The sequence below is a fragment of the Trachurus japonicus genome, chromosome 5 (genome assembly GCF_045865225.1).
Source record: "Trachurus japonicus isolate A0001 chromosome 5, Traja_1.0".
In the NCBI taxonomy this organism is placed as follows: domain Eukaryota; kingdom Metazoa; phylum Chordata; class Actinopteri; order Carangiformes; family Carangidae; genus Trachurus; species Trachurus japonicus.
The window spans coordinates 1,733,609-1,759,950 of NC_140911.1; the positions used below are offsets into that span (position 1 = coordinate 1,733,609).

The window sequence follows — 26,342 nt, forward strand, 5'->3', positions numbered from 1 at the left end:
TGTTGTGAATGGACCCAAAGAAACGGCCTATTTTCACAGCCTAAAAGAGGTTTTAAGTGAAAAAAAAATACACAGTTCCATTGTTCGCTATAATTTTTTGTGCAGGAAAAACACAGTTTTTATTTGGACCTAACCACCTCACGTATCCCTCCGCCCAGGGTTAGCGCCCGCCGATCAGCAGTTGGTTAGGTCCAAATAAAAACTTCAAATAAAGAGAACTACTGCAATTAAAGTACTTAGGGGCTATTTGTAGATCATACAACCCCACTTTTAAAAAAATGCTACTATCCCTTTAAGAAGAGATAGATCCAAAATGGCCGCCTCGACCTCTTGCTACTGAGTGGAAGTGCTCTGGTTTCTACTCAGTAGATCACATTCAACACAAACTGGAGCTGGGGATCGATTTACTTTGTCTCCGTCAAGATAAAAACAAAAAGGTGCCGTTTGCATTTGCATTTTTTTTTTTCTACCAGCAGAATCAAACCCGGGTGGATTTTTCCTGAACAGCTGAGTAGTTGTACCGGTGTTTCTGTCTGATGACGACACACACAGATTGTTGTTCTTCATGACCAAAAGGAGCAAAGTTCAAGTTTCATTAAAATAAAGCACCACTTTTATACTAGTTTATTTTGCTTCACTCAGTGTGCTTTAGAGATATCAAATAACATTTAAACAGCCATTTCAATACAGAGCTGCATTAATGTACAAGACTAGTAATAATAATAATAAGGACAAGCCGTTGTTGCAGGTGAGCTGAGCTGAGCTGAGCGAAGGGTCTGATCAGGCAGCGATAATCAAAAATATGCTTAAAAAGACACATTAAAATGATCTGGAAGTGTACGACAGACCATGACGCTTAACGCTAAAGGCCAAAACCATACAGTTCTGTAAAGTCTAGACACACCAGAAGCAGGTAGATCGGGTACTCGTGGAGAAGTCAAAGTGCCTCCTTTTTTTTAGTCAGGTTGCAGGAATCAAAAGGCCGCGTCGCATTGTGATTTACAAAACAAAACAAAAAAAAAAAGAAAAAAAAGAAAGAAAAATGGTAAAAAGAAATTAAACTTGTTAGCAGGGTCAGACTCCTCCTCCTCTTCGTCAGGTCGGTCCAGACGCAGCAGAAGCCCCACGCCGCGCCACACAACTTAAAAAAAAAACACAAAGATGAGCAAAAAGGCCGAGAAAAAACGGAAAAAAAGAAACCCAAAAAAAACAAAACCAGCTTCTGCCACAGACTCGTGTCCAGACCAGATGTTCAATCCAACCTCTGGCTCTTCTACCTGCAGCAGGTTTGGCATCTGTTAGTTAGTTGTTGTTGTTGTTGTTGTTGTTGTGTGTGAACCTCAGAGTGTGTGTTTTCCTCCTCAGCAGCAGCAGCAGCAGCAGCAGCAGCAGCAGCAGCAGACCTAACCCTCACTCTGACTCTCTCCTCCTCCTCGTCCGCTGCACTTTATCATAAATAAGTTGAAACGCTTTGGTTGAGACGACAGGTGCATTTGGTGCATTTGGCTTTTTATTAGGGGTGCACCGAATGGCATTTTTTTGGCCGAAGCCGAATACCGAATAAAATCAAAACGCTTGGCCGAATAACCTAATAATACCGAATACCGAATACGTTTTTAAATAAAATATTTTTTTAAACTTAATTTTCAAAGAAAGTTAATGTTTATTGACTATTCTGACAGTTTTTGAATATTCCAGTTGCCATTGCTCATCAAAAAAGCACAAGTTATATAAAGTTTTTCATTTAGGCCTATATCGGTGCTGAAAGATCTATGCAAGTACATTCCCAAAAAAACCCAAGTGTCTTTTCAAACAGTGGTTCCTAACCTTTCTTGGTCAGATTTTTAATATTCGGCCTTGCTTTGCGCTCATTCCACCGAAGGCCGAATGTTGCTTTTTTTGCAATATTCGGTTACCGAATAATCGGTGCACCCCTAGTTTTTATATGTCAGACGGTGGCGGAGGAGTTCATCTACAGGTCTGAAGAACCTCTAACTGGTCTGAAGAACCTCTAACTTGTAGATCTACAGGTCTGAAGAACCTCTAATGGGCCTGAAGAACCTCTAACGGGTCTGAAGAACCTCTAACTTGTAGATCTACAGGTCTGAAGAACCTCTAACTTGTAGATCTACAGGTCTGAAGAACCTCTAACGGGTCTGAAGAACCTCTAACTTGTAGATCTACAGGTCTGAAGAACCTCTAATGGGTCTGAAGAACCTCTAACAGGTCTGAAGAACCTCTAACTTGTAGATCTACAGGTCTGAAGAACCTCTAACGGGTCTGAAGAACCTCTAACAGGTCTGAAGAACCTCTAACTTGTAGATCTACAGGTCTGAAGAACCTCTAATGGGTCTGAAGAACCTCTAACAGGTCTGAAGAACCTCTAACTTGTAGATCTACAGGTCTGAAGAACCTCTAACGGGTCTGAAGAACCTCTAACAGGTCTGAAGAACCTCTAACTTGTAGATCTACAGGTCTGAAGAACCTCTAATGGGCCTGAAGAACCTCTAACGGGTCTGAAGAACCTCTAACTTGTAGATCTACAGGTCTGAAGAACCTCTAACGGGTCTGAAGAACCTCTAACTTGTAGATCTACAGGTCTGAAGAACCTCTAATGGGTCTGAAGAACCTCTAACAGGTCTGAAGAACCTCTAACTTGTAGATCTACAGGTCTGAAGAACCTCTAACGGGTCTGAAGAACCTCTAACAGGTCTGAAGAACCTCTAACTTGTAGATCTACAGGTCTGAAGAACCTCTAACGGGTCTGAAGAACCTCTAACAGGTCTGAAGAACCTCTAACTTGTAGATCTACAGGTCTGAAGAACCTCTAACGGGTCTGAAGAACCTCTAACAGGTCTGAAGAACCTCTAACTTGTAGATCTACAGGTCTGAAGAACCTCTAATGGGTCTGAAGAACCTCTAACAGGTCTGAAGAACCTCTAACTTGTAGATCTACAGGTCTGAAGAACCTCTAACGGGTCTGAAGAACCTCTAACAGGTCTGAAGAACCTCTAACTTGTAGATCTACAGGTCTGAAGAACCTCTAATGGGCCTGAAGAACCTCTAACGGGTCTGAAGAACCTCTAACTTGTAGATCTACAGGTCTGAAGAACCTCTAACGGGTCTGAAGAACCTCTAACTTGTAGATCTACAGGTCTGAAGAACCTCTAATGGGTCTGAAGAACCTCTAACAGGTCTGAAGAACCTCTAACTTGTAGATCTACAGGTCTGAAGAACCTCTAACGGGTCTGAAGAACCTCTAACAGGTCTGAAGAACCTCTAACTTGTAGATCTACAGGTCTGAAGAACCTCTAATGGGTCTGAAGAACCTCTAACAGGTCTGAAGAACCTCTAACTTGTAGATCTACAGGTCTGAAGAACCTCTAACGGGTCTGAAGAACCTCTAACAGGTCTGAAGAACCTCTAACTTGTAGATCTACAGGTCTGAAGAACCTCTAATGGGCCTGAAGAACCTCTAACGGGTCTGAAGAACCTCTAACTTGTAGATCTACAGGTCTGAAGAACCTCTAACGGGTCTGAAGAACCTCTAACTTGTAGATCTACAGGTCTGAAGAACCTCTAATGGGTCTGAAGAACCTCTAACAGGTCTGAAGAACCTCTAACTTGTAGATCTACAGGTCTGAAGAACCTCTAACGGGTCTGAAGAACCTCTAACAGGTCTGAAGAACCTCTAACTTGTAGATCTACAGGTCTGAAGAACCTCTAACGGGTCTGAAGAACCTCTAACAGGTCTGAAGAACCTCTAACTTGTAGATCTACAGGTCTGAAGAACCTCTAACGGGTCTGAAGAACCTCTAACAGGTCTGAAGAACCTCTAACTTGTAGATCTACAGGTCTGAAGAACCTCTAATGGGTCTGAAGAACCTCTAACAGGTCTGAAGAACCTCTAACTTGTAGATCTACAGGTCTGAAGAACCTCTAACGGGTCTGAAGAACCTCTAACAGGTCTGAAGAACCTCTAACTTGTAGATCTACAGGTCTGAAGAACCTCTAATGGGCCTGAAGAACCTCTAACGGGTCTGAAGAACCTCTAACTTGTAGATCTACAGGTCTGAAGAACCTCTAACGGGTCTGAAGAACCTCTAACTTGTAGATCTACAGGTCTGAAGAACCTCTAATGGGTCTGAAGAACCTCTAACAGGTCTGAAGAACCTCTAACTTGTAGATCTACAGGTCTGAAGAACCTCTAACGGGTCTGAAGAACCTCTAACAGGTCTGAAGAACCTCTAACTTGTAGATCTACAGGTCTGAAGAACCTCTAACGGGTCTGAAGAACCTCTAACAGGTCTGAAGAACCTCTAACTTGTAGATCTACAGGTCTGAAGAACCTCTAACGGGTCTGAAGAACCTCTAACTCGGCCGGCTGCTGCTCGGCTGCAGAGGAAGTCTGTTTGTGACGAGGCTGTTGCTCAAACGAACGAGACAGAAACCAATCAAATAAAACCAGAAGGGGGTAGAGGGAGTTTAGGGGTTAATGATGTTCGGTCTGTGGAGTCTCTGTCACTAAAGTAGCTGTGTGTGTCTGTGTGTGTGTGTGTCTGTGTGTCTGTGTGTGTCTGTGTGTGTGTGTCTGTGTGTGTGTGTGTGCGTCCAAGTGTCTCTATTTGCTGTTTGATGCGTTTCAGTGCGCGTCCCCTTCAACGCCAGGGCTTCTCTCTCTCTCTCTCTCTCTGTCTCAGTTTGTGTCCATGTGGTCGTCAACGGCGACGGCGGCGGCTGCTGAAGCTGCAGCTGAAGCAGCGGCGGCTTCGGGAGCTCCGCCCAGCGAGGCCGAGGCCTGAGGTTTAGAGGAGGAGGACGAGCCAGCGGCTGCAGCGGCGGTGGCGGCTGCTGTGGTGGTGGCAGCGTTGTCCTCGTCTCTGCGCTGGTAGAACAGCACATAGGCCGCTTTAGTCTGCAGAAGAGGGACGACAAGGACACGGATCGAGTTACCGCCAGAGAAAACAGAGGCACCCGACACCGAGGAGGAGGAGCTTCATATCTAAACAGTCTATCAGTCTGCTGACGGAGCAGCTACAGTGGTCAAAGACGGTTTATAAACCAAGAGCTTCCATGATGAGTCAGCTTCCTGTATGATGTCACTAGGCTTCTGCTCGGCCACGCCCCTTTAGAGAGACCAGAGGCAGCCTGGAGTGTATTGACTCCAATGGGAAAATTGAACGTGAACACAGATTATGGTCTGTCCTTTCTCCCCACAGTCACTGAAGTTAATTTTAGACTCATTTTTCACAAGCCACATCTCTTCTGAACAGTTTGACATGAAAATGGTAATTTTCAGACGGACACATCAGGAGAAAATCCACTTTGTTCCAGACCTGTCTCTGTCTCTACGACACACTCTCGCCAGATTTGGCACCGATCTCCTAGGCAACGTCAAACAAACGGCCGCGAACTCCCGTGAAAATGATATGAATTATTTTCGTCATGCTAAATATGACTGTTAGTAGTGTAGATATTTAATGTTAGCATAAGAAAATATAAATATCTCACTTTCATCTACCTACAGATTGTATAAATCCACACACACGTTCACAGACGAGGTGGTGACGGTTGGCCACGCCCATTTAGAGAGACAGGAAGTGAAACCATTTCTATCATTGGAGCAGCCGCTCATGGAGGATCTTTCCATATATTGAATATCTTTGCAGTGGTTTATAACTCAGATGATGTCATCAGGGCTCCCACTCTTTCCTCTGAATCGTCAAACACCAACACATCCAGTCACATTCATCCTGAGGAGAAGTTGTTCTTGTACCTTATATTTGACCTTTAACCAGGTTGCTTCTATTCAATTCAATTCAAAAGTACTTTATTATTCCGTTAGGAACTTCGTTGCAGAAGGACATCAAAAGTGCAGGTGCAAAACAACGATCCACGCATCCCTACATACCACAGACATACCCAACACAATAATAATAATACACATTCCTACAACCACACATAAGTACAAGTACTCGCAGCAAAGGTTAAAAAAAAATACACATACAAGGATAAAAATTAGTTAAAAACAGGTTAACTGAAAAGGGGAAAAAAATGTTTATTCTTCTCTCTGCCCCAGAAGTCTGACTTAAAGATGTCGCAGTCTGTGGCTCTACAATTTATTTTTGCAACGACCAGGACCAGACCATTATGCAAAGAAAAAAGAGGTCACGGTAGGACCAAAAAATAAAAAAAATTGTCATCCATTTTCGAGGATGTGTGTGGGAACCCTGAGATACTTTTGTTTTTGTTGCATTGTCATCACTTTATTCTTAGTCTGTCCATCCATCCATCCATCCATCCATCCATCCATCCATCCACCCATCCATCTATCCATCCATCCGTCTCCTCCAACTCACCACAATCTGGTCTTCTGAGGCTGAAGAGACGCTGCTGTCATCAAAGTAATACCACTTCCCGTCCACCTTGTTCTTGCCGTAGGCCGTGTCTGTTGACAGGAGGAAGTGGTTGTTAGTTACAACAGCTGCTGCTCAGCGTTCACCACCACCACCACCACCACCAACAACAACAACAACAACAACAACGGACAAACTTTTTCTAATTGTTTTATGTTGTTTTTCACATGATTGTAAACTGAATTTATGTTGAATGTTTATCTTAACAAATGTATGTTGAATGTTTATCTTGAATTTTCACACAATATTGATTTTCTCTCTTTTTAATTGTTTTATGTTGTTTTTTCATTCTGTAAATTAAATTTATGTTGAATGTTTGTCTTTTGGAGGACCACTTGACAAGCCCTTAGGGGTTTTTTGGGTTTCTCCGGCACATTTGCTTTATCTACTGTATACTTTGTATGTCTTTTTGTTGTTGTTGTTCCACTTTTTTAATATGCTGTTTTATACATCTTTTATGTGCTAATAAAATACAATACTCATAAATAAAAGAAGAATGAACCAACAGAACCGTGAAGTGTGAAGCACTTTGTCATATTAAAGTTTAATCCATCACAGCAGCCACCTGTTTATATGTGTGTATGTGTGTTACTAGTGACAACCACCTACGTTAAAAACAAGCCTAAGGTATTAATATCTGGTATCTGTGTGTGGTGCGTTCGTGACTTCCTGTTAGTTTCCGGTGCAGCAGAAACAAAGTGAAGTTGTGATACAGATACAGATACAGATATAGACTGAACTCACAGTGACCTCCTCCCATCCCTCCGTAGTGGTTCGACACAGCGATGAGGTCGTAGACGTACGGGCCGGCTTTAGGGTCGCACACAAACTCAGACATGTTCAGATCCCTGGAAACACAACAGAAATACCACACTGTTGAATATACGTATAAATGTGTAACCAGTCGCAACAAGTCATGTAGTTAACTATCACAATTACTACAGAGCTTTTTAATTTGTAAAGTAAAAGTTCCCCCGCAAATGACCGACTATATTTCACCAAAGACCGACGTCCCGTGGTAAAACTAGTCCCGTGTGAATCTGCATCTCAGTAATTGAAGGGCATTTTTATGTTTTTATTGTGCGCCTTTTTCTACTTCTTTCCCGGTTGAAACTGGTTGAAAGGCTGCGGTGGAAAGTATGAGCAGCAATTCTGACACCGTTTTAAGTGCAAATACAGTCTCATCTCTGTTCTAGTGGAGACCCATTTGAATTTTTTCCTGGTAATTAACTCTGTTATTAACTCTTTGCAGAAGGTAACTATTAGCTAGTAAGTAATTACTTTTTAAGAGTAACATGCCCAACACTGCAACTGATAAAGCTAAAAACCAAATAAATGCAGTGAATGAGGCAGGACTGGACCCACAGATAGGCTGCTTTGCACATGCAGTAAATTTAATGATTGATTGATTGATTGATATCTTTATTTCAAATCATGTAAATGGCAATGTAAAAAAAATAAATAACATAAAATAGTAATATAATAATAAGGAAATAAGTGAACAGCAAAAATGTATACACAAAAAAGTAACATCCCATAAGCAACGCAGTTTACATGAGCGAAAAGGAGTAGGAAGAAGTATAAACTTATCTAATCCTACCCCTATCATTTTAACTATATGTTCTAATTAATTAATTTAGCATCACAGAAGGGAATCACAGTGAATATTATGCACTTTAAGTTGCTTTTATATATTTTAATTTAACAAGTGTTTTACATAATAAACAAAAGACAAAGTTATGTCTATTTGTCTTTTGCTGATCCGAAAAATGATCCGATCCGTGAGTTTTTTGATTCGTTGCACCACTAATAAATACACACTGTACACAACACAAACACACAGAGAGAGAGAGAGAGAGGGAATATAAACAGATATAAACAGTGGATTCCTTCAGAGTCACAGAGCAGGACACGGGCATGAGTCAGCCTGTTCTCACACACACACACTCTTCATTAATGTTTCTGTGCTTCCTGGTTTCTCATGGATCAAGTTCCTCACAGGTTGAAACACACACGCGGTGCCAAGTCTGAGCCAAGCGGCCGTTGGTTCTGACGCAACTTCTGCTTTTTTACGACACACAGGAAAGTTCAGATCAGATCAGATCTGGTTTATGATTCACACTCTGAACTCACTGAGACGAGCTGCAGCTTTTATCTCTACGGCCTCGGGTGAGGACGGAGAGGACAGACGACAGGGGAGACACTGGGCTGATTGTTCTCTCTGAATTATTTCCTCATTCACAACTTAAACCAGTTTGTTGAGTGTGTGTGTGTCGCTCCACAGCTCCCTCTAGTGTCCACACATCCTCACACTGAGCAGCAACATGACCAGGAAGATTAATCATGTGTAATGAAACACGGTAACTACATGTACAGCTCCGGAAAAAATTAAGAGACCACTCCCAAAATGATCAGTTTCTCTGGTTTTACTATTTATAGGTGTGTGTTTGAGTAAAATTCAATTATTATTTTTTTTGTTTTATTCTATCAACTACCGACAACATTTCTCCCAAAATTGAAATAAATATATTGTCATTTAGAGCTTTTATTGGCTGAAAATGACTCAACTAGTCTAAATAACAAAAAATATCAAGTCTTTTCAGACCTTGAATAATAATAACTCAAAGAAAACATGTTGATATTTATTCCTAAACAACACAGCAAGAATATTTGAACTCAGGAAGAGTTTATAAACCAGTTTTTGTGGGATAATGTCGATGTTTAATCCCAGCAGTGGTTTTTATAATCTTCCTATAAAAACCAGATGTGGTTCAGGTGATGACCTCATCAGTGTCTCATTAAGGAGAATGAGTTGTGCTTGTGTTGGTGTTTAAAAAAGAAAAGAAAAGAATGACTGTCATACATGTAGAGATGCTTTCAAGAAACATTTGTGAAAGTGGGCTCTTATTTTTTTCCAGAGCTGTATGTGTTTTTATTTCCAGTCCAATGTAATAAAGGTCTGTTGTTTTCAACCACTGCTGCTGCTGTACATGTTGTTTTGTTACAGGTTGACAGTGAAAACTAATACGGATACATTCACAGTAAAGTCAGTTAATGTGCTCTGTCCCTGTGGAAATAAACTAATAAAAGTTAAGTTAAGTGTGATGGAGAGAATTACATTCAAATTAAAGAACCAAACTGATTTTTTAAAAGAAAAACTGGTCAAAATGTCTCAATTATGTCTAAGATAAAAGGTCAAACCCTTTAATAGAAAATGTTTTTCCTTATTTCCTACAGCAGCATCTTTATGTTTTTATGTATGATGTGTTTATGTTGACTCTGCTGTCTGACTTAATGCCCAAATCCTCCCTTTGTCATGTCAAGTATCATTATACTTAGAATCTGAAATAAATATTTGTCATTGGAGGAGACATTTTCTGAGGGTAGAACTCCTAAATGTTGCCACGTAGGAAAGCCATAACGAGGAAGTGGCTAAAACTAGAAAAACCTGCGGTGGACGAGTGGATCGACATCATTTAGGACATTTTTAAGACAGAAAGAATGGATTATGTATGTCACATTGTTTCTACAATCCCATGTTTTACGTCTTTTTCCCCTTTTAAACCCTTTTGTATCTGTGTTTTTTTAGTATCATAAATGTGCAGCCCTGCATTCCTGTTCTAGGGAGTTTAGTTCTTACTTTTGTATTTTATAAGTTTCACCTTTTATATTATTGAGGGAGGACCAATCATTCATATCTATATATTACTATGCTACGTGATTCAGTTGTAGTTTACAGATGAATGGACGAGAACGGTAGATTGTTGTGAATGACCCTGTGAACCATGAGAAATCATAATAAAAAGAACCTAATAAACACATTTAAAACAAGCCCTGATGACTCTGCAGCTGTGTGAGTCTATGACCCAGGTGAGTGGGCGGGGCTTAGCGCTGTACCTGATGGGGAAGTCGACCACGGTGTCCAGCTTGTCTCTCCAGCAGCGGTTGTAGGAGAAACGCTTCAGGTGGACGACCAGCAGCCGAGGCAGCGACCACAAGTCAAACTTCTTAGTGGCCTGTTGGTGTTTCTTACAGGTGGGACAATACCTGCAGGAGAGAAGACACACGTCAGACACATGGAGGAAACAATACAACTGGACCTTTCATATTTCATCATGCATACACAAAAAAAGACAATAAAACGTTGGTTTTATGTTGAGGAGATCTGGATGGAAACTCGCAGCAAACTCAAGATCACAGAGAGTTCATTGGAAGGAAGAAGTGAGATTCTTTATAACTCCTAAAACAAAGAGAGACTCGGCTGGAAACTTTACGTCTAATCACTTCTATGTATCTTTATTATTATTTTATTTGGGCCTGGCTGAAAATCCAGTCATCAAAACAATGTGGTAAAATTTGCAGCGTTTGTTAGCCTCCTTTTATTTTATTTCATTTATTGAAACATTTGACACATGTTTTGATCCATCGAATGGAACTAGTTTAGTGTTGCTATAGTGTTGGCTTGGTTTTTTTGTTACTCAAATTAAAAGTTGTTTGTGGTACTTAAAGATCTTGATTGTATTGATTGATTTCAGTACAAATGAATTTACTTCTTTAAATGGTGCACACCGCTCGAACAAAAATACAGGACATGGAGGATTATTTCTGTCTCCGATACGGCCTAAAATCAAAATCACGATATATTGAGCAGTTCGCCTCGATAACGATAAATTACCAGACAGAGTTGTTTTAGAGGGAAATTCATGCAAAATCGCTGATGTGCGTTGCCTTCAGGGACAGTTTTTCAGCAAGCAGTCTATAGCGATTATGGCAATGGGCCAATTTGCCAAAATGTTGAACTATCCCTTTAAAGACCCACTCCCATGAAAATCGTGTTTTTCACCCTCCAGAGATGCATTGCTAATGAGCTGGTTTTAAAATGACCAAAAAGGGTCACGGGAGGGGGACTTTAAATACAAGATAGTGTGATGTGAAACTGTTTTTTTGTTGTATCAAGTAGCCTAATGAATTTAGAAGCACATGGTTTCTTGTTTTTTCTTTTTTTTTAAATCGTGGTATTGTAAAAGTATCGAGAATCGTGGAAATGTACTGGTTTTGGTCTCGACTACTGGAATTGAAGCCTAGTGTAGACCGGATTGGACCGGACCGGACCGGACCGGGTGGACCCTCACCATGGGTCGTGTTCTCCCAGCGTCTCCATGGTGGTGAAGAGCTCGATGCATTCCCTCAGAGCCACCGTGGCCTTCTTCTTCTGGGGCTGCAGCATGCTGTCGTGCTTCTCGTAGGCCTGGCAACAACAACAACAACAACAACAATTTACACAGATATTTATTTAAACACCGGGCGTGTGTGGACTTCCTGTCGGCAGCAGACGGACATCAACCTACTCACCTCTGCTTCCTGCTCGTCGTAACACAGCTTCTTGGACTCCGAGTCCCAGTCGATGGCCACGGTGGAGTGAGCTGCAGAGAGAGGAGGAGGAGGAGGAGGAGGAGGAGGAGGAGGAGGAGGAGGAGGAGGAGGAGGAGGAGGAGGAAGAGGAGGAGGAGGAGGAAGAGGAGGAGGAGGAGGAGGAGGAAGAGGAGGAGGAGGAGGAGGAGGAGGAGGAAGAGGAGGAGGAGGAGGAAGAGGAGGAGGAGGAGGAGGAGGAGGAGGAGGAGGAGGAGGAGGAGGAGGAGGAGGAGGAGGAGGAAGAGGAGGAGGAGGAAGAGGAGGAGGAGGAGGAGGAGGAGGAGGAGGAAGAGGAGGAGGAGGAGGAGGAGGAGGAGGAGGAGGAGGAGGAAGAGGAAGAGGAGGAGGAGGAAGAGGAAGAGGAGGAGGAGGAGGAGGAGTCAGCACAGAGAAGCTGCACATTGCAAAAACTCAAAATCTTACCAAGAATATTTGTCTAATTTCTAGTCAAAATAAATCGGTAACACTTTACTTGAAGGTGTCGTCATAAGAGTGACATGACACTGCCATAATGGGGCGTTCACACCGGACGCGATATACGCGTATACAATCGAGTCAGACGCTTCATTCGCGCCGCTTGGTCATTTTGGATCATTCGCGTCCATCGCGTCCGTCGCGCTAGACGCTCCGCCCGTTCATTTGAAAACCGGTCTCAACCCGTTCTCTTTCCACGTCGATCGAGGCTGATATCACCACCGTTGCTGCACTGTAGCCTACTTGCTGTACAAGTCTCAGAAACACCGGAAAACCACCAATAAATCTAATTATACTTCAAATAAGACTCATCACATAAAAAAGCAGCTTGTTTTTAGACACTTTTTACTTCTTTCAAGCAGATTTTCACTTGAAATAAGTAGAAAAATCTGACAGTGGAGCAAGTTTTTCTTCCTTATTAGCTTTCACTGGCAGATTTTTCTACTTATTTCAACTGAAAATTAATTTGAAACAAGTGAAAATGATCTAAAAACAAGTTAATTTTTAGGTGATGAGTCTTATTTTAAGTGGAAAGAGATTAGTTTTGACTAAAATTGAGACATTTTGACAAGAAATAAGAGAAATATTCTTGGAAAGACTTTGAGCTTTTGCAGCAGAGATTCAAACAGTGAGGGGGAATAAACGGATAATTTCACTCACGGTTCAGTTTGAGCACGTTTCCGTCACAAGGCAGCGGGCTGATGTTGGCCGTCCCGTAGGAGTTGACGATGCTGAAGGTGAAGAGTTTGGCTGGAGAGGAGGAGGAGGAGGAGGAGGAGCAGAGCTTGGCTGCGTCTCCTTTAGAGCCGTTCTCCAGGTCGGACGACTCCTCCTCCTCCTCCTCTGACTGACCGTTCTCCGGCTCGGGACTCACCTGGTGGTCCATGGCCTCCTCCTCACCTGCACACACACACACACACACACACCACATCTCATCACCGTGCTTCATCTTATTACACTTCATTTTCTTTCTTCTATTTGTTCCAGCCGAGGTCTTTTCACAACTTTTCCCAATAAACAAACCAAAACACTTATATTAGGGCTGGGACAATACGCTTTTCTCCCGATTCGATTCTTCTACAATTTTTTGGATGGCGATTTGATTTAAATTTCTGATTCTACGATATTGCCGATTCTCTTGATTTTTAGTCTTTAGCATTTTTAACATTTATCTGCACACAAATACTGTAGGAGCCTATAAATTAACATACTCCATTATAAAGTGAACTTCAACCCTTTTCAAAACCTGGACTCTCTGGATGTAAAAAAGGCGAACAAATGCACATTGCACAATATTTAAAAAAATTCAAAAAATAAAAAATAAAATTACAAAAAAAAAAATCAATTTTTGAAAAAAAAAAATCGTCAAAAAAGATATTGCGATATTTATGTGAATCGATTTTTTTCTCCCACCCCTAACTTTCATCTTCCCTGGTTGGAAAGGAGCAGGGAGAAGATACAACTTCTATTTCCTGCCGCTCACTCAATACATAATCATTCTGATTAATCTGTCAGTCACTGAGCAACAAAGTTTCAATCTGAAATTTTTGCATTGATAAAAAGAGTTTGTGAATCATTAATTACTTTTGTCATAAGTTGTAATTGTTTTTTCTTTTAGCATTTTCTTGAGATCTTGAGATCTCTCAGTACATCGAGAATTCCACAGTTTGACTCCAACAACAGAGATGAACGTCTGTTTTAAAGTTGTCCGTGCAAACTGGACTATTATTATTATATAATATTAGGGGTGGGAATCTTTCACTGTCTCACGATTAGATTAGATTCTGAGTTTTGGGGCTACGATTCGATTCAAAATCGATTTTTGATTCAAAACGATTTGATTCCTAATGATTTCTGCTTCAGTCTGTCGGTGTGCAAAGGATCCTCATGATCTACTCCAGTCTGCTTTACAAGACAGAACGACTAAAGTTTCTTTTTCACATTTATTGAGTTTTAAACATTTATCCATGCTGAGATGGAATTGTTGAAACTGTTGCATAAAAGCAATCTCACATATTGCAAATTAAAAGTGCCTCTTTATTAAAAAATAGTGCAGTTAAACATGCTGCCTTTTAAATTCTAAGGAAATGGAGGCCGACAGCAGCAGATTTGTTTCATTTTTCTATTTTTTAAATCGATTTTGGGACATTTTATATCGATTCTGAATCGTATTAAATGAGAATTACGATTCTTATGTGAATTGATTTTTAACCCCTAATTATCATTATATATTATTTATATCATAGTGAATTATATATTATTATGTCATAGTGATGAGTAGAGGCTGTGATGCTGATGCTGGCGTCCAGCCGGTGCTCACCGTCGTACAGCCCGTTGGTTTCGTTGCAGGTTCCTGAGTGGTTGCTGCCGTTGCTGGAGCTAGCGCTGGCGCTGGCGCTGCACGACGCTCCGTCCGACAGCGGGCTGCCGCAGCCGCCCAGACCGGACGACGTGGAACATTCAGGAGCCTTGCTGCAGCTGGCGAAGGACGCCGAGGCCGAAGCTGAAGCCGAAGCCGATGCTGAGGCCGAAGACGATGCCGAGGCCGAGGCCGAAGCTCTGCTGTCACTGCTGGGGCTCTGGGAGTGTTTCACATAGCGCCTACAGAGGAAGAGGAGGAGGAGGAGGAGGAGGAGGAGGAGATGAGTCAACTGACACCAACATCAAACCAACAAGAGAGAACTCACATGGAGAAGTGAGATCTGTGGTTATAAGTTTTCATTTTCACATCACTGCACTAAGTTTCCTGTCCCGAGGTTCATTTAAATCCATCGGTTCGGCTCGGTACAAACTGTCATTGGGTTTGTTTCCACTTCCACTCCCAGCCCTTAGTCCACATGAGGGGGAGGAGATAATGAGTGAAATTTCAATTTTGGGTGAACTATCCCTTTATTTATTTATTTTTTATTTAACCTTTATTTAACCAGGAATAATCCCATTGAGATTCAGAATCTCTTTTGCAAGGGGGTCCTGGCCAAGAAAGCAGCACAGTACATCCACATTTAGACAACATCAACAAAACAAACATAAAAACAGCTAAAACAGTAACAGCAAATCACATCAATACATTATAATCACCAGCTGCGTTCGGTGAGAGAACATGTGCACTCAGTAGTCAAATAGTCCTTGATCCTAGCTTTAAAATCTTCCATATTTGGGAGATAATCCAATTTAAGATGACTCTGTAATTTATACCAGGACGAGGGTGCAAATGCTTTGAAGGCATTTTCCCCAAAGACAGTCCGTGTACGAGGAATAGTATATATTATCAATCTATCGTGCCTGAGACTACATCTTCTGGTGGTGACTTTAGGAACCAAGAGAGAACACAAATAAGGAGGCAAGTCACACAGGATGGCCTTATAAAGAAAACAATACCAGTGTTCCCATCTACGATTGTACAAAGAAGGCCAGCCAACACTCTCATAAAGACTACAGTGATGAGTACGAAAACCTAAATCTGTTACAAATCTTAATGCTGCATGATACACCGAATCCAGCATTTTCAGAGAGGAGAGATTTGCATGCATGTATAAGATATCACCATAGTCAAGTATTGATACAAAAGTTGCCTGAATCAGTCTTTTTCTCGCATTAAAGGAGAAACAACTTTTGTTTCTATAATAGAAACCAAGTTTCTAGGGGCGGAGTTTAGCTCAGTTGGTAGAGCACCCGCCCCATGTGTTGAGGCTATAGTCCTCGCTGCAGGCGGCCCCGGTTCGAGTCCCGCGTCGGACGGCCCTATCCTGCATGTCATTCCCCCCATCTCTGCCTCCCATTTCCTGTCACACTCTCAACTGTCCTATCAAATAAAGGCATGAAAAGCCAAAAAAAAAAAAAAAAAAAATACTTTAAAAAAAAGAAAAAAGAAACCAAGTTTCTAAATTAAATCGCTTGTTGCTGTAAAGACGCTTGTCTGGCTCAAGACTTTTACATATCCAGTTCTTTGTAGTTTAATAAGAGGTGAGGGTTAGGGTTAGCCTGCCCATCCAGACTACATCATGAACATGTCTAGTGTGTCAACGAGCGGTAGACCTCGGCTCGATCCAGGGGGCGGGATGAAGGCTGTCTTTCAAACTGCCTCTGCACCAATAGGGTAGCGCTACGACCAATCAGAGCAAAGAGCAGGATGACGTTAGCCTGACAAGCCAATTAAAATGTTAAGCCGCCCAACGACTCTCTAAACAGATAGAGCGCTGTGATTGGTGAACACAAACGGTGTTCCAGACTCAGAAAGTTCCTACGGCTCGTTTCTAGACCCTCCTACGGAGCAAAGAGATCTGCTGCTGCTAGGGGGCAGATAGATTTCTAGGCTGGGTAAGGGGTAGAAACAGGGCGGCTCCTCACCCGATCCTCTCCAGAATGGTGTCGTACAGGACGTCGGCGATGAGGTTGTGTCTGGGCACGGTGATGAGTAAAGGCTGACCAAACAGCATGGTGCTGGTGGAGCTTCCCGCGTGTTTGGAGTGGCGCTCCCTGAAATAAACAGGTAGGTTCATCCTCTCGCTGTCCTCCTCCTGGACCTCATACCTGCAGACACACACACATCAACACATTAAACACACAACAACACGTTACACACAGATACACACACTGTCATGGCACACATTTTGCAGCCTCTAGATGTGTCATTTTAGTCTTATTTTGTTGCGATCTATTATAAAAGAGACTATATTGTTAAGTGTTTTCTTATTGGTCAGCAGTGGTGGACAGTAACAGAGTAAATTTACTTGAGTACTGTACTTGAGTACATATCCAGAGGATTTGTACTTTACTTGAGTATTAGATTTCTTTGGTACTTATTACTCTTACTTGAATACATTTCCAAGACAAATATTTGTACTTTTACTGGAGTTAATTAGTAGGAACTTGGCTGAAAAGTACTGGTTACTTTCAGGTCTTTTTCTAAAATCCTATTGGACACAAGCTGTGTTTGTCTGTGAAGGAAACCCTAACCCCTAAAAGCAGCACATCAGTGCAGCTGAGCAGCAAAGAGTTCATTCTCACTAACAAGAGTTAAAAGCTCCTTACATTCATTTACAAACTATTAGAGTCATTCATTGATGTGGAGAATAAGACATTTACTCTTACTTTTACTTAAAGTACATTTAAAAGCATGTATTTTTGGATACTAAGCAAGTACTTTTTTACTCTTACTCTAGTAACATGTCGACTGAGCTACTTTTACTTGTAACAGAGTAAATTTTGACCAGTAGTATTTGTACTCCTACTCAAGTACTGGGGTCGAGTACTCTGTCCATCTCTGTTGGTCAGTTAAGGTCATGTGACCGTAAGTTACAGGAAGTGCAGTCATTCTTTCTCCACGCGGTCAGGCAGACAGCTCCTCTCCTCTTTTCTACTACGTGAGTGCCTTGGAGAGCCTTTGCTTGTTAAGTTTTGTTTTTGTTTTTCTGTGTATCTGTTTACAACAGAGCATATAAATCATTTAAAAATTCTTAAGTTGGATTTCAAAACACGGTAACACTGTACTTGAATACGGGTTCATAAGATTGACATAACACTGTCATAACCATAACATGACAGCTGTCATAAACATCAATGAATACTTATGACAGCTGTTGTTAAGTGTCATTCGGTAAGTTATGTCACTTTTGATGCAGAGTTGACATTGTTTGAGATGTTCTTGTTCTGACAACTTGACATAATTCAAAAATTTGGGCAATTAGTTCTGCTATGACAGTGTAAATTGTCTTTATGTCAAGTTCTCATAACAAGGAACATCTCAAACAATGTCAACTTTGCATCAAAAGTGACATAACTTACCGAATGACACTTAACGACAGCTGTCATAAGTATTCATTGATGTTTATGACAGCTGTTAAGTCATGGTTATGACAGTGTTATGTCAGTTTTATGAACCTGTATTCAAGTAAAGTGTTGCCAAAAACACAATAACTGTGATAATATAGTTTGCTAAATGCTAAGCTAAGCTGAATGTAGCTTATTGTTATGGATTGTGCATTGAGACTGTTTGTAATCAATGTAAATTCATTCTGGGTTGTATTTTTGTGAGTTACTAACTGTAACTTTATATTCATTTCAGTTTTACAAAAAAGGATGGAAAGATGAGTAAAGAGGATTCAGTAAACATAGCGACCGACTCAACAACCAGACTCACACAAAGATGTCGTCTTTCTCCATGATCTGGTTGAGGCCGTCGTCTCGTCTGTAGATTTTATGGAACCTGTGATTGTAAACATCGGCCACCACCATCTGCAAGAGAGAGACGAGACGACGCAACGTTAAAACTTTTTATTTCCATTTGAAAACCAACGACGAAGGAAGAAGAGGAGAAGAAAACTGTTGAGTGGAGTGAAGCACGAACGTTTTCTGGAGGGATTCCACTGAGTTTGGACAAGGCGCTGCACAGGTCTGTCACTGAGCCCAGTTTGGGGACGACCACTCGATACTGCAGAACAACAACAACACACACAGAACATCGGCATCAGACAGTCGTTCTTGATATGAGAAGCAGAAAAGAAAAAAAAAAGGAAAAATAAATAAATAGATACAAAAAATAAACTAACTTAATAAGTAAAAGTCTGTCCAAGTGTTAACTTGCTCAGCTGGTCTGATCAAGTTAAGACTGAGACTAACTTCCTACTATTTATGAATTTTGCTTATTGTTTAGTGTTGTTTAGGAGATGAAATGCCACGTAGTCTTATATAAATAAATAGATAAATGAGCAAATATATAAATTACTATAAAAGGCAGGACTACTGGTACACACATCATATACATCACATGTATGTGAAGGTGGGGTTGGCATAGGCAGGCATCAAATTGTCATCAAATAGTCAAAAAGTCATCATACGGTCATCAAATAGTCATCGAACAGTCATCCTATAGTCAAAACAGCATTGAATAGTCATCAAGTAGTCATCAAACAGTCATTAAATAATCAGTCATCAAATAGTCGTCAAACAGTCATCAAATAGTCGTCAAAGAGTCATCAAACAGTCATCAAATTGTCAAAAAGTCATCAAATAGTCATTGAACAGTCATCAAATAGTCAAAACAGCATTGAATAGTCACCAAATAGTCAAAAAGTCATTGAACAGTCATCAAATAGTCATTGAACAGTCATCAAATAGTCATTGAACAGTCATCAAATTGTCAAAACAGCATTGAATAGTTGCCAAGTAGTCACCAAACAGTCATTAAATAATCTGTCATCAAATAGTCATCAAACAGTCATCAAATAGTCGTCAAACAGTCATCAAATAGTCATTGAACACTCATCCTATAGTCAAAACAGCATTGAATAGTCGTCAAGTAGTCATCAAACAGTCATTAAATAATCAGTCATCAAATAGTTGTCAAACAGTCATCACATAGTCGTCAAACAGTCATCAAATTGTCAAAAAGTCATCAAATAGTCATTGAACAGTCATCAAATAGTCAAAACAGCATTGAATAGTCACCAAATAGTCAAAAAGTCATACAGTCATCAAATAGTCATTGAACAGTCATCAAATAGTCATTGAACAGTCATCAAATTGTCAAAACAGCATTGAATAGTTGTCAAGTAGTCATCAAACAGTCATTAAATAATCAGTCATCAAATAGTCATCAAATAGTCGTCAAACAGTCATCAAATAGTCATTGAACACTCATCCTATAGTCAAAACAGCATTGAATAGTCGTCAAGTAGTCATCAAACAGTCATTAAATAATCAGTCATCAAATAGTCGTCAAACAGTCATCAAATTGTCAAAACAGCATTGAATAGTCGTCAAGTAGTCATCAAACAGTCATTAAATAATCAGTCATCAAATAGTCGTCAAACAGTCATCAAATTGTCAAAACAGCATCGAGTAGTCAAAAAGTCATCATACGGTCATCAAATAGTCATTGAACAGTCATCAAATAGTCAAAACAGCATCGAACAGTCGTCAAATAGTCATCAAGCAGTCATTAAATAGTCAAACAGTTATCAAATAGTCATCAAACAGTCAAATAGTCGGTAAAACAGCAGACAGGATCAGAACATAGCACTACTGAAAGAGCCGATCCAAATAACAAAATGAATGGTCGACAATGGGAGTAAAATGTATCGATGACCGTCTCAAAAATACTTTAGTTTGTTCCAGTTTCAGGAAGGACATAACAGTAACATATCGCCTATCGAGGATCTTAAAACTGTGACGGACCTGTGTGGGTCTGGACTGGGGGTCCGACCGCACCAGAAACACCTCCATGGTCCGGTCCTTCTTCATGGGCAGAGGCAGAGTGAGGTAGCAGAACGGGTCGAAGGTGACCGACACCTTGGAGCACTCGGGGCACACCAAGGTGGATTTGAAGAGGCCGTGGAAAATATCGACTATGATGGAGTCGTTACGCAGGCGATGGTTTGTCCAAGCCTCCTTGGCAACAATCTGAGGTTTCACAAAGACACACAGAGAGAAAACTCAGTTAGTTAGAAAACTCAACACAAGGGGAGGACGGTGGTCATGTGAAGCCTCAAAAGAAAGTTCTGGACCACACTGCAAAAACTCAAAATCTTACCAAGAATATTTGTCTTATTTCTAGTCAAAATGTAATTTCTAGTCAAAACAAATCAAATTATACTTAAAATAAGACTCATCACATAGAAATTAACTTGTTTTTATACAATTTTTAACTTATTTCAAGCATATTTTCACTTGAAATAAGTAGAAAAATCTGATAGTGGAGCAAGTTTTTCTTTCTTATTACAAGCACAAGAAAATCTGCTTTCACTGGCAGATTTCAAGTGAAAATTAGTTTGAAACAAGTGAAAATGATCTAAAAACAAGTTGATATTTAGGTGATGAGTCTTGTTTTAAGTAAAAAGAGTTTAGTTTTGACTTTTTATACAATTTTTACTTATTTCAAGCATATTTTCACTTGAAATAAGTAGAAAAATCTGATAGTGGAGCAAGTTTTTCTTTCTTATTACAAGCACAAGAAAATCTGCTTTCACGGTTAGATTTCAAGTGAAAATTATCTAAAAACAAGTTAATATTTAGGTGATGAGTCTTATTTTCAGTAAAAAGAGTTTAGTTTTGACTAGAAATTAGATATTTTGACAAGAAATAAGACAAATATTCTTGGAAAGATTTTGAGTTTTTGCAGTGTGTGTGTGTGTGTGTGTGTGAGAGTGTGTTACCTCGTCTGGACGGCCCTCTGCGTCCCTCAGGGCCAGGTAAGGCTTCTTCTTGACCCGGTTCAGATCTTCGTGCAGCCCGTCCAGGAGGAAGGCCAGCAGCTCCTGGGAATCCTGCTGCTGGTAGCCGGAAAACTGGGGGGCGAAGCGTCCCACCTGGGTCTGGACATGAAAACATTGGTTTTATTATTTATTAACTCTGCCGGTTGTGCTGGGCTCCAGACTCACTACACCAGTAGGTTCTCAAACAGTTTTCACATCAAGGACCCTAAACTGACACTAATTAGACCACGGACCCCCATTGGACAAAATTTTGAAGCAAACACCAGAAATACACAAATATTTGTTCTGAGACTGAAAAACATAACTTTTTTAGTCAATGTTTACGTTGATGTGAATTACGTGAATTTGTGGAAATATTGTAGAGAAATTTCTGGAAAAAAGTGGTACAATTTCTCATTTCTAGAAAGAAGTGGTAAAAATTCTCCCCCCACTTTCGTTTTTAATTCTAGAAAAAAAGTGGTAAAATTAAAAAAAAAAAAAAAAGTAAAAGATTTCCCCCAATTTTTTACAAATTCTATAAAAAAGTGGTAAATTTTTTTTTTTAAAGTAAAAAATTTTCCCCATTTTTTTTTCCTAGAAAAAAGTGGTAACATTTCTATAAAAAAAAAAAAGTAAAACATTTTCTAAAAGAAACTGGTAAGATTTCTCAAAAAGTTAAGAAAACATTCTAGAAAGAGTGGTAAAACTTCAAAAAAAAGGAAAAAAATTTATTTATTTATTTTTTCTAGAAAAAAGTGGTACAATTTTAGCCTAGAAATCTATCTGCCCCCTAGCAGCAGCAAATCTCTTTGCTCCGTAGGTGGGTCTAGAAACGAGCCATAGGAACTTTTTGAGTCTGGAACACCATTTGTGTTGACCAATCACAGCGCTCTATCTGTTTAGAGAGTCGTTGGGCGGCTTAACTTAACTTATACATTTTAATTGGCTTGTCAGGCTAACATCATCCTGCTCTTTGCTCTGATTGGTCGTAGCGCTACCCTATTGGTGCAGAGGCAGTTTGAAAGACAGCCTTCATCCCGCCCCCTGGATTGAGCCGAGGTCTACCGCTCGTTGACACACTAGACATGTTAATGATGTAGTCTGGATTGTCAGGCTAGTACAATTTCTAAAATAAAAAAAAAAGTAAAACATTTTCTAAAAGAAACTGGTAAAATTTCTCAAAAATTTAAGAAAACATTCTAGAAAGAGTGAGATCAGACCTGTTTTTTCAACATGCTCTCTGTCAGAAAGCGTTGAAGCGTTGTGTTTGAGTGTGTATTGTCAGGTGTGTTGTTGCTGTGAACAATAAAAGCCACTCACCTTGAAGGTGCGTGGCGCCACGTAGCTGCTGCGGCTCAGCCACATCTGCTTCACCAGGTCGGCGTAGGCCTCGGCGATCTCGCCGCGCATCCCCAGAGGGTTCTCTCTGTTGATCTCTGCCTCGTACTGGTCGTTGAGGAAGTACTCTGTGAGTGAAGACGCGTTACTCAGGCACTGGAGGAGGAGGAGGAGGAGGAGGAGGAGGGAGAGAGGACAGGTGTTGTTGGTCCTGTGATGTGATGCAGACAGATAAAACCATGACGACTGTTTCCCCTAGAGATGGTCCGATCAGGTTTTTTGGGACTGATACCGATCACCGATCATCTAAAGCCTCACCGATCCGATTACCAATCAGAACCGATCGATCACATGGGACGATATTATTAATATTTATATTTTTTTTACTCTTTTTTTCCCCATTAATTCATCCACTCATGCAAAAATACTCTGGTAAAAGTAGAAGTACCGATTCAACTCCTTTACTCAAGTAGTAAGAAAGTACAGGCTCTGAAGTGAACTTAAATGTGTCGCGTTAAATGAGTCTTCATATTCCTGCTCTGTCTGCACATTGTTGGACTTTCCTTCAGTAGAGGATTTTGATGAGCAGACGCTAGTAGCTACAGCATCTTACTGGGAGTGACACTGAGTCACACACCTAAGGGAACAAAGATCGTTTTCTATCGCTTATTTGCAGATCTATATGTCAATAAGGTTGAAACAAGTAACGAGCCTGTTTTGACAACGTAGCTAAGGAGTATTTTGTTTTGTATGTATCCACAAGTTTCCAGTGGATAATGCGATCGGATCGGTGATTTTAACCTTTGATTGGATTTCCCCATCGATCGTTTTTTTTTAATCATATCGGCCCGATCCGATCAGTTGCCGATCGATCGGCACCATCTCTAGTTTCCCCTGTGCAGAGCGGCGGTGTTGGTACCTGCAGGGCAGAGTTCATGAAGCAGGTGTTGCCCAGGTTGCTGAGGCCGCAGAGGCCGGGCTGCGACTGGGACTCTCTGTAGTTGTAGGAGGAGCTGTACGAGTTGTAGCCTCCCAATCTGTAGGAAACACAACAGTCTGTTAAAGCAGAAGTCAGCGATCCGGTGGTTTTGTCTAACTTCCTGTCAGCAGATGGAGTTAGCAGCCCCCGCCCTCGTCATGGATCTATTGGTCCTCGTCCCTACGTCACCACATTCAGGCGCATCCCTTGGCTGCACACACAGAGAGGACTGCCCCTTTATGCCGTTCTCTCTCCTCATTGGATAAAGGTTGTAGGATACAAGGAAAGTTTTCTCCTGGGCTCAGAGCAGAGCAGAGTGACTGACAGACCCGTGTTTCAGACCAAACACTCTATAGAAGTGATTGTTGTCGGAAGATACAACTATTTAAGACTTATATTAAAGCAGAAGTGAGTGATCCGGTCGTTTTCGCTAATGCTGCGTTCCAGGCTTTTGAAATCATAAATTACAGCTTCAAGTCACAACTTACGACTTTGTAGCGTTCCAGGCAACCCACTCGTGTTTTTCCGACCTGTTTTACCGGTGAAAGTCACTATAACGGCCACTCGTAACTTCTGACCCGTGAACTCGTACCAGATCGAACTGGTACCACTTCACAGGTCGGAAAAAAACGAGTTTCCTTGAACGCACCATAACAGTCCTCGTCCCTACGTCGCCACATTCACGGCGTTCCTTGGCTGCACACACAGCCCTGCATGCCGTTCTCTCTCCTCATTGGATAAAAACTGTAGGATACGATAAAAGTTTTCTCCTGGGCTCAGAGCAGAGCAGAGTGACTGACAGACCCGTGTTTCAGACCAAACACTCTATAGAAGTGATTGCTGTCGGAAGATACAACTATTTAAGACTTATATTAACACAAATATATCACTTACTTCTGCTTTAACACAAACATTCACCTTACTTCTGCTTTAATGCGGAGCTGCTGCAACAACACACTTCACACAGTCAGATGGGGACACACACGCACACAATGTGAAAAATTTCAATGTTGGGTGAACTATCCCTTTAACATGCACACACACCATCATTACATACCGACCTGTCACTGTCAGCCTCTGATATTTCCTGCTCCTGTCATGAGCGGCACTCGTGATCTCATTTGAAAAACTGCACACGCACTAATGCAAATCCTGAGCTGCCGTCGTCCCCGACAGGACGGCCATGGAACCAGCTCTAACGTGCAAATGAGGTCCAACGACGTGTCTCCGTCTATTCAGCAGAAACTAATCTCTGTGCTGCTGCCGTTTCATTTCATTCTGCCGCTCTGCTGGAGTCAAAACCTCCTTCTTGACCTTCAGACCCGTTACAAACCCCGGTCACTCAGCACCGACCGACTCCCTGCAGCTTCATCCACCATCAGACCCAACAGACACCTCGATCAACCGGGCCTGCACCGGGATCTGAGTCCAGATCTTCTTCTATCAAGGTCTGACATCACTAGCTGGGTTTATATGTGGAGCCAGATATCCAGACTAGAATCAGTTTAGAGTCCAAACTGAATGAAAATGCTCCAAATTAACAGCTCAATCTAGGGGTGGGCGATATGACGATATTAGATGGTGAAGGATTAGAGTGTGTAGACGATCTGCCAAAGTGCAGAGATCGTAGGATCGTCTGGGGCTCATTCTATAAACTGCAGTTCTATGCTGCAAAGCGCAAACAAAGGACATTTGCAACGTTTGCTAAAAGAGAGAACAACAGTTACTTTATTTGAGCCTTTTCAATCAGCTATTTAGTGTTTTGATACTTAAAATCCTGTTAAAATGACTGTGTTGAATAAAACAAACAGTAATGTCTTCATTAATATTTTACTTTCATGTTTATTGAAAGCTACCTTTTATGTTCCAAGAGTCCACTTTATCAGAGTGTTGTTGTTTACCTTTTACTATGTTGTTTGCACATGTTGGCAAAACTGCAACTATTTAGATTAAAATCTATTCAGAAAGGTTCTTTGGCCTAAATTGTCTGTTTTTCTTTTTTCGATTTAAGATCGTGATGAAATCGAAATCGTGACTTCATTTTTAAAAAATCGTGATATGATATTTTTGCCATATCGCCCACCCCCTAGCTCAATCAGAATAAACAGAGGTGGAATAAACCTTTTCTTAAACCGACAGAAATGAAAATCACTTCATGTAAACGGTGAAACTGAACGTCGTCTGGTTTCGTTCTTTCTGCTCCGTGTCGATGTAAATGTGTAGTGACGTTTCTTCACTTGCAAATGTTTGAATGAAAGAGTCAAAACTATGAACAACTACTGAGCTGATCAGACCAGAGATCTGATCTGGGATCACGCTGCAAAAACTCAAAATCTCACCAAGAATATTTGTCTTATTTCTAGTCAAAACAAATCTCATTATACCTAAAATAAGTATATTTATACACATACATACATAGTTATACATAGAAAGTAGCTTGTTATTAGACCCTTTTTTTTTTTTTTTACTTCTTTCAAGCAGATTTTCACTTGAAATAAGTAGAAAAATCTGATAGTGGAGCAAGTTTTTCTT

The 26,342-nt window shown here is 40.9% G+C and overlaps 1 protein-coding gene across 1 annotated transcript in view; it reads right to left on the reverse strand.

Annotated features, from left to right (window-relative positions):
- Window positions 1-4,681: 4,681 nt before the first annotated feature.
- The window catches only part of usp4 (ubiquitin specific peptidase 4), a 30,126-nt gene continuing 8,465 nt past the window's right edge, over window positions 4,682-26,342 (reverse strand). The window contains exons 8-22 of the mRNA XM_085775521.1: window positions 23,751-23,868; window positions 22,814-22,987; window positions 21,455-21,613; window positions 20,478-20,702; window positions 18,649-18,732; window positions 18,442-18,536; window positions 16,650-16,832; window positions 14,623-14,903; window positions 12,963-13,202; window positions 11,769-11,839; window positions 11,549-11,664; window positions 10,314-10,463; window positions 7,161-7,264; window positions 6,360-6,448; window positions 4,682-4,915 (exon numbers count right to left, since the gene is read on the reverse strand). Of these exons, the coding sequence (XP_085631647.1) occupies window positions 4,697-4,915; window positions 6,360-6,448; window positions 7,161-7,264; window positions 10,314-10,463; window positions 11,549-11,664; window positions 11,769-11,839; window positions 12,963-13,202; window positions 14,623-14,903; window positions 16,650-16,832; window positions 18,442-18,536; window positions 18,649-18,732; window positions 20,478-20,702; window positions 21,455-21,613; window positions 22,814-22,987; window positions 23,751-23,868 (2,308 nt within the window). The 3' untranslated portion in view covers window positions 4,682-4,696. The remainder of the gene's footprint in view (window positions 4,916-6,359; window positions 6,449-7,160; window positions 7,265-10,313; window positions 10,464-11,548; window positions 11,665-11,768; window positions 11,840-12,962; window positions 13,203-14,622; window positions 14,904-16,649; window positions 16,833-18,441; window positions 18,537-18,648; window positions 18,733-20,477; window positions 20,703-21,454; window positions 21,614-22,813; window positions 22,988-23,750; window positions 23,869-26,342) is intronic.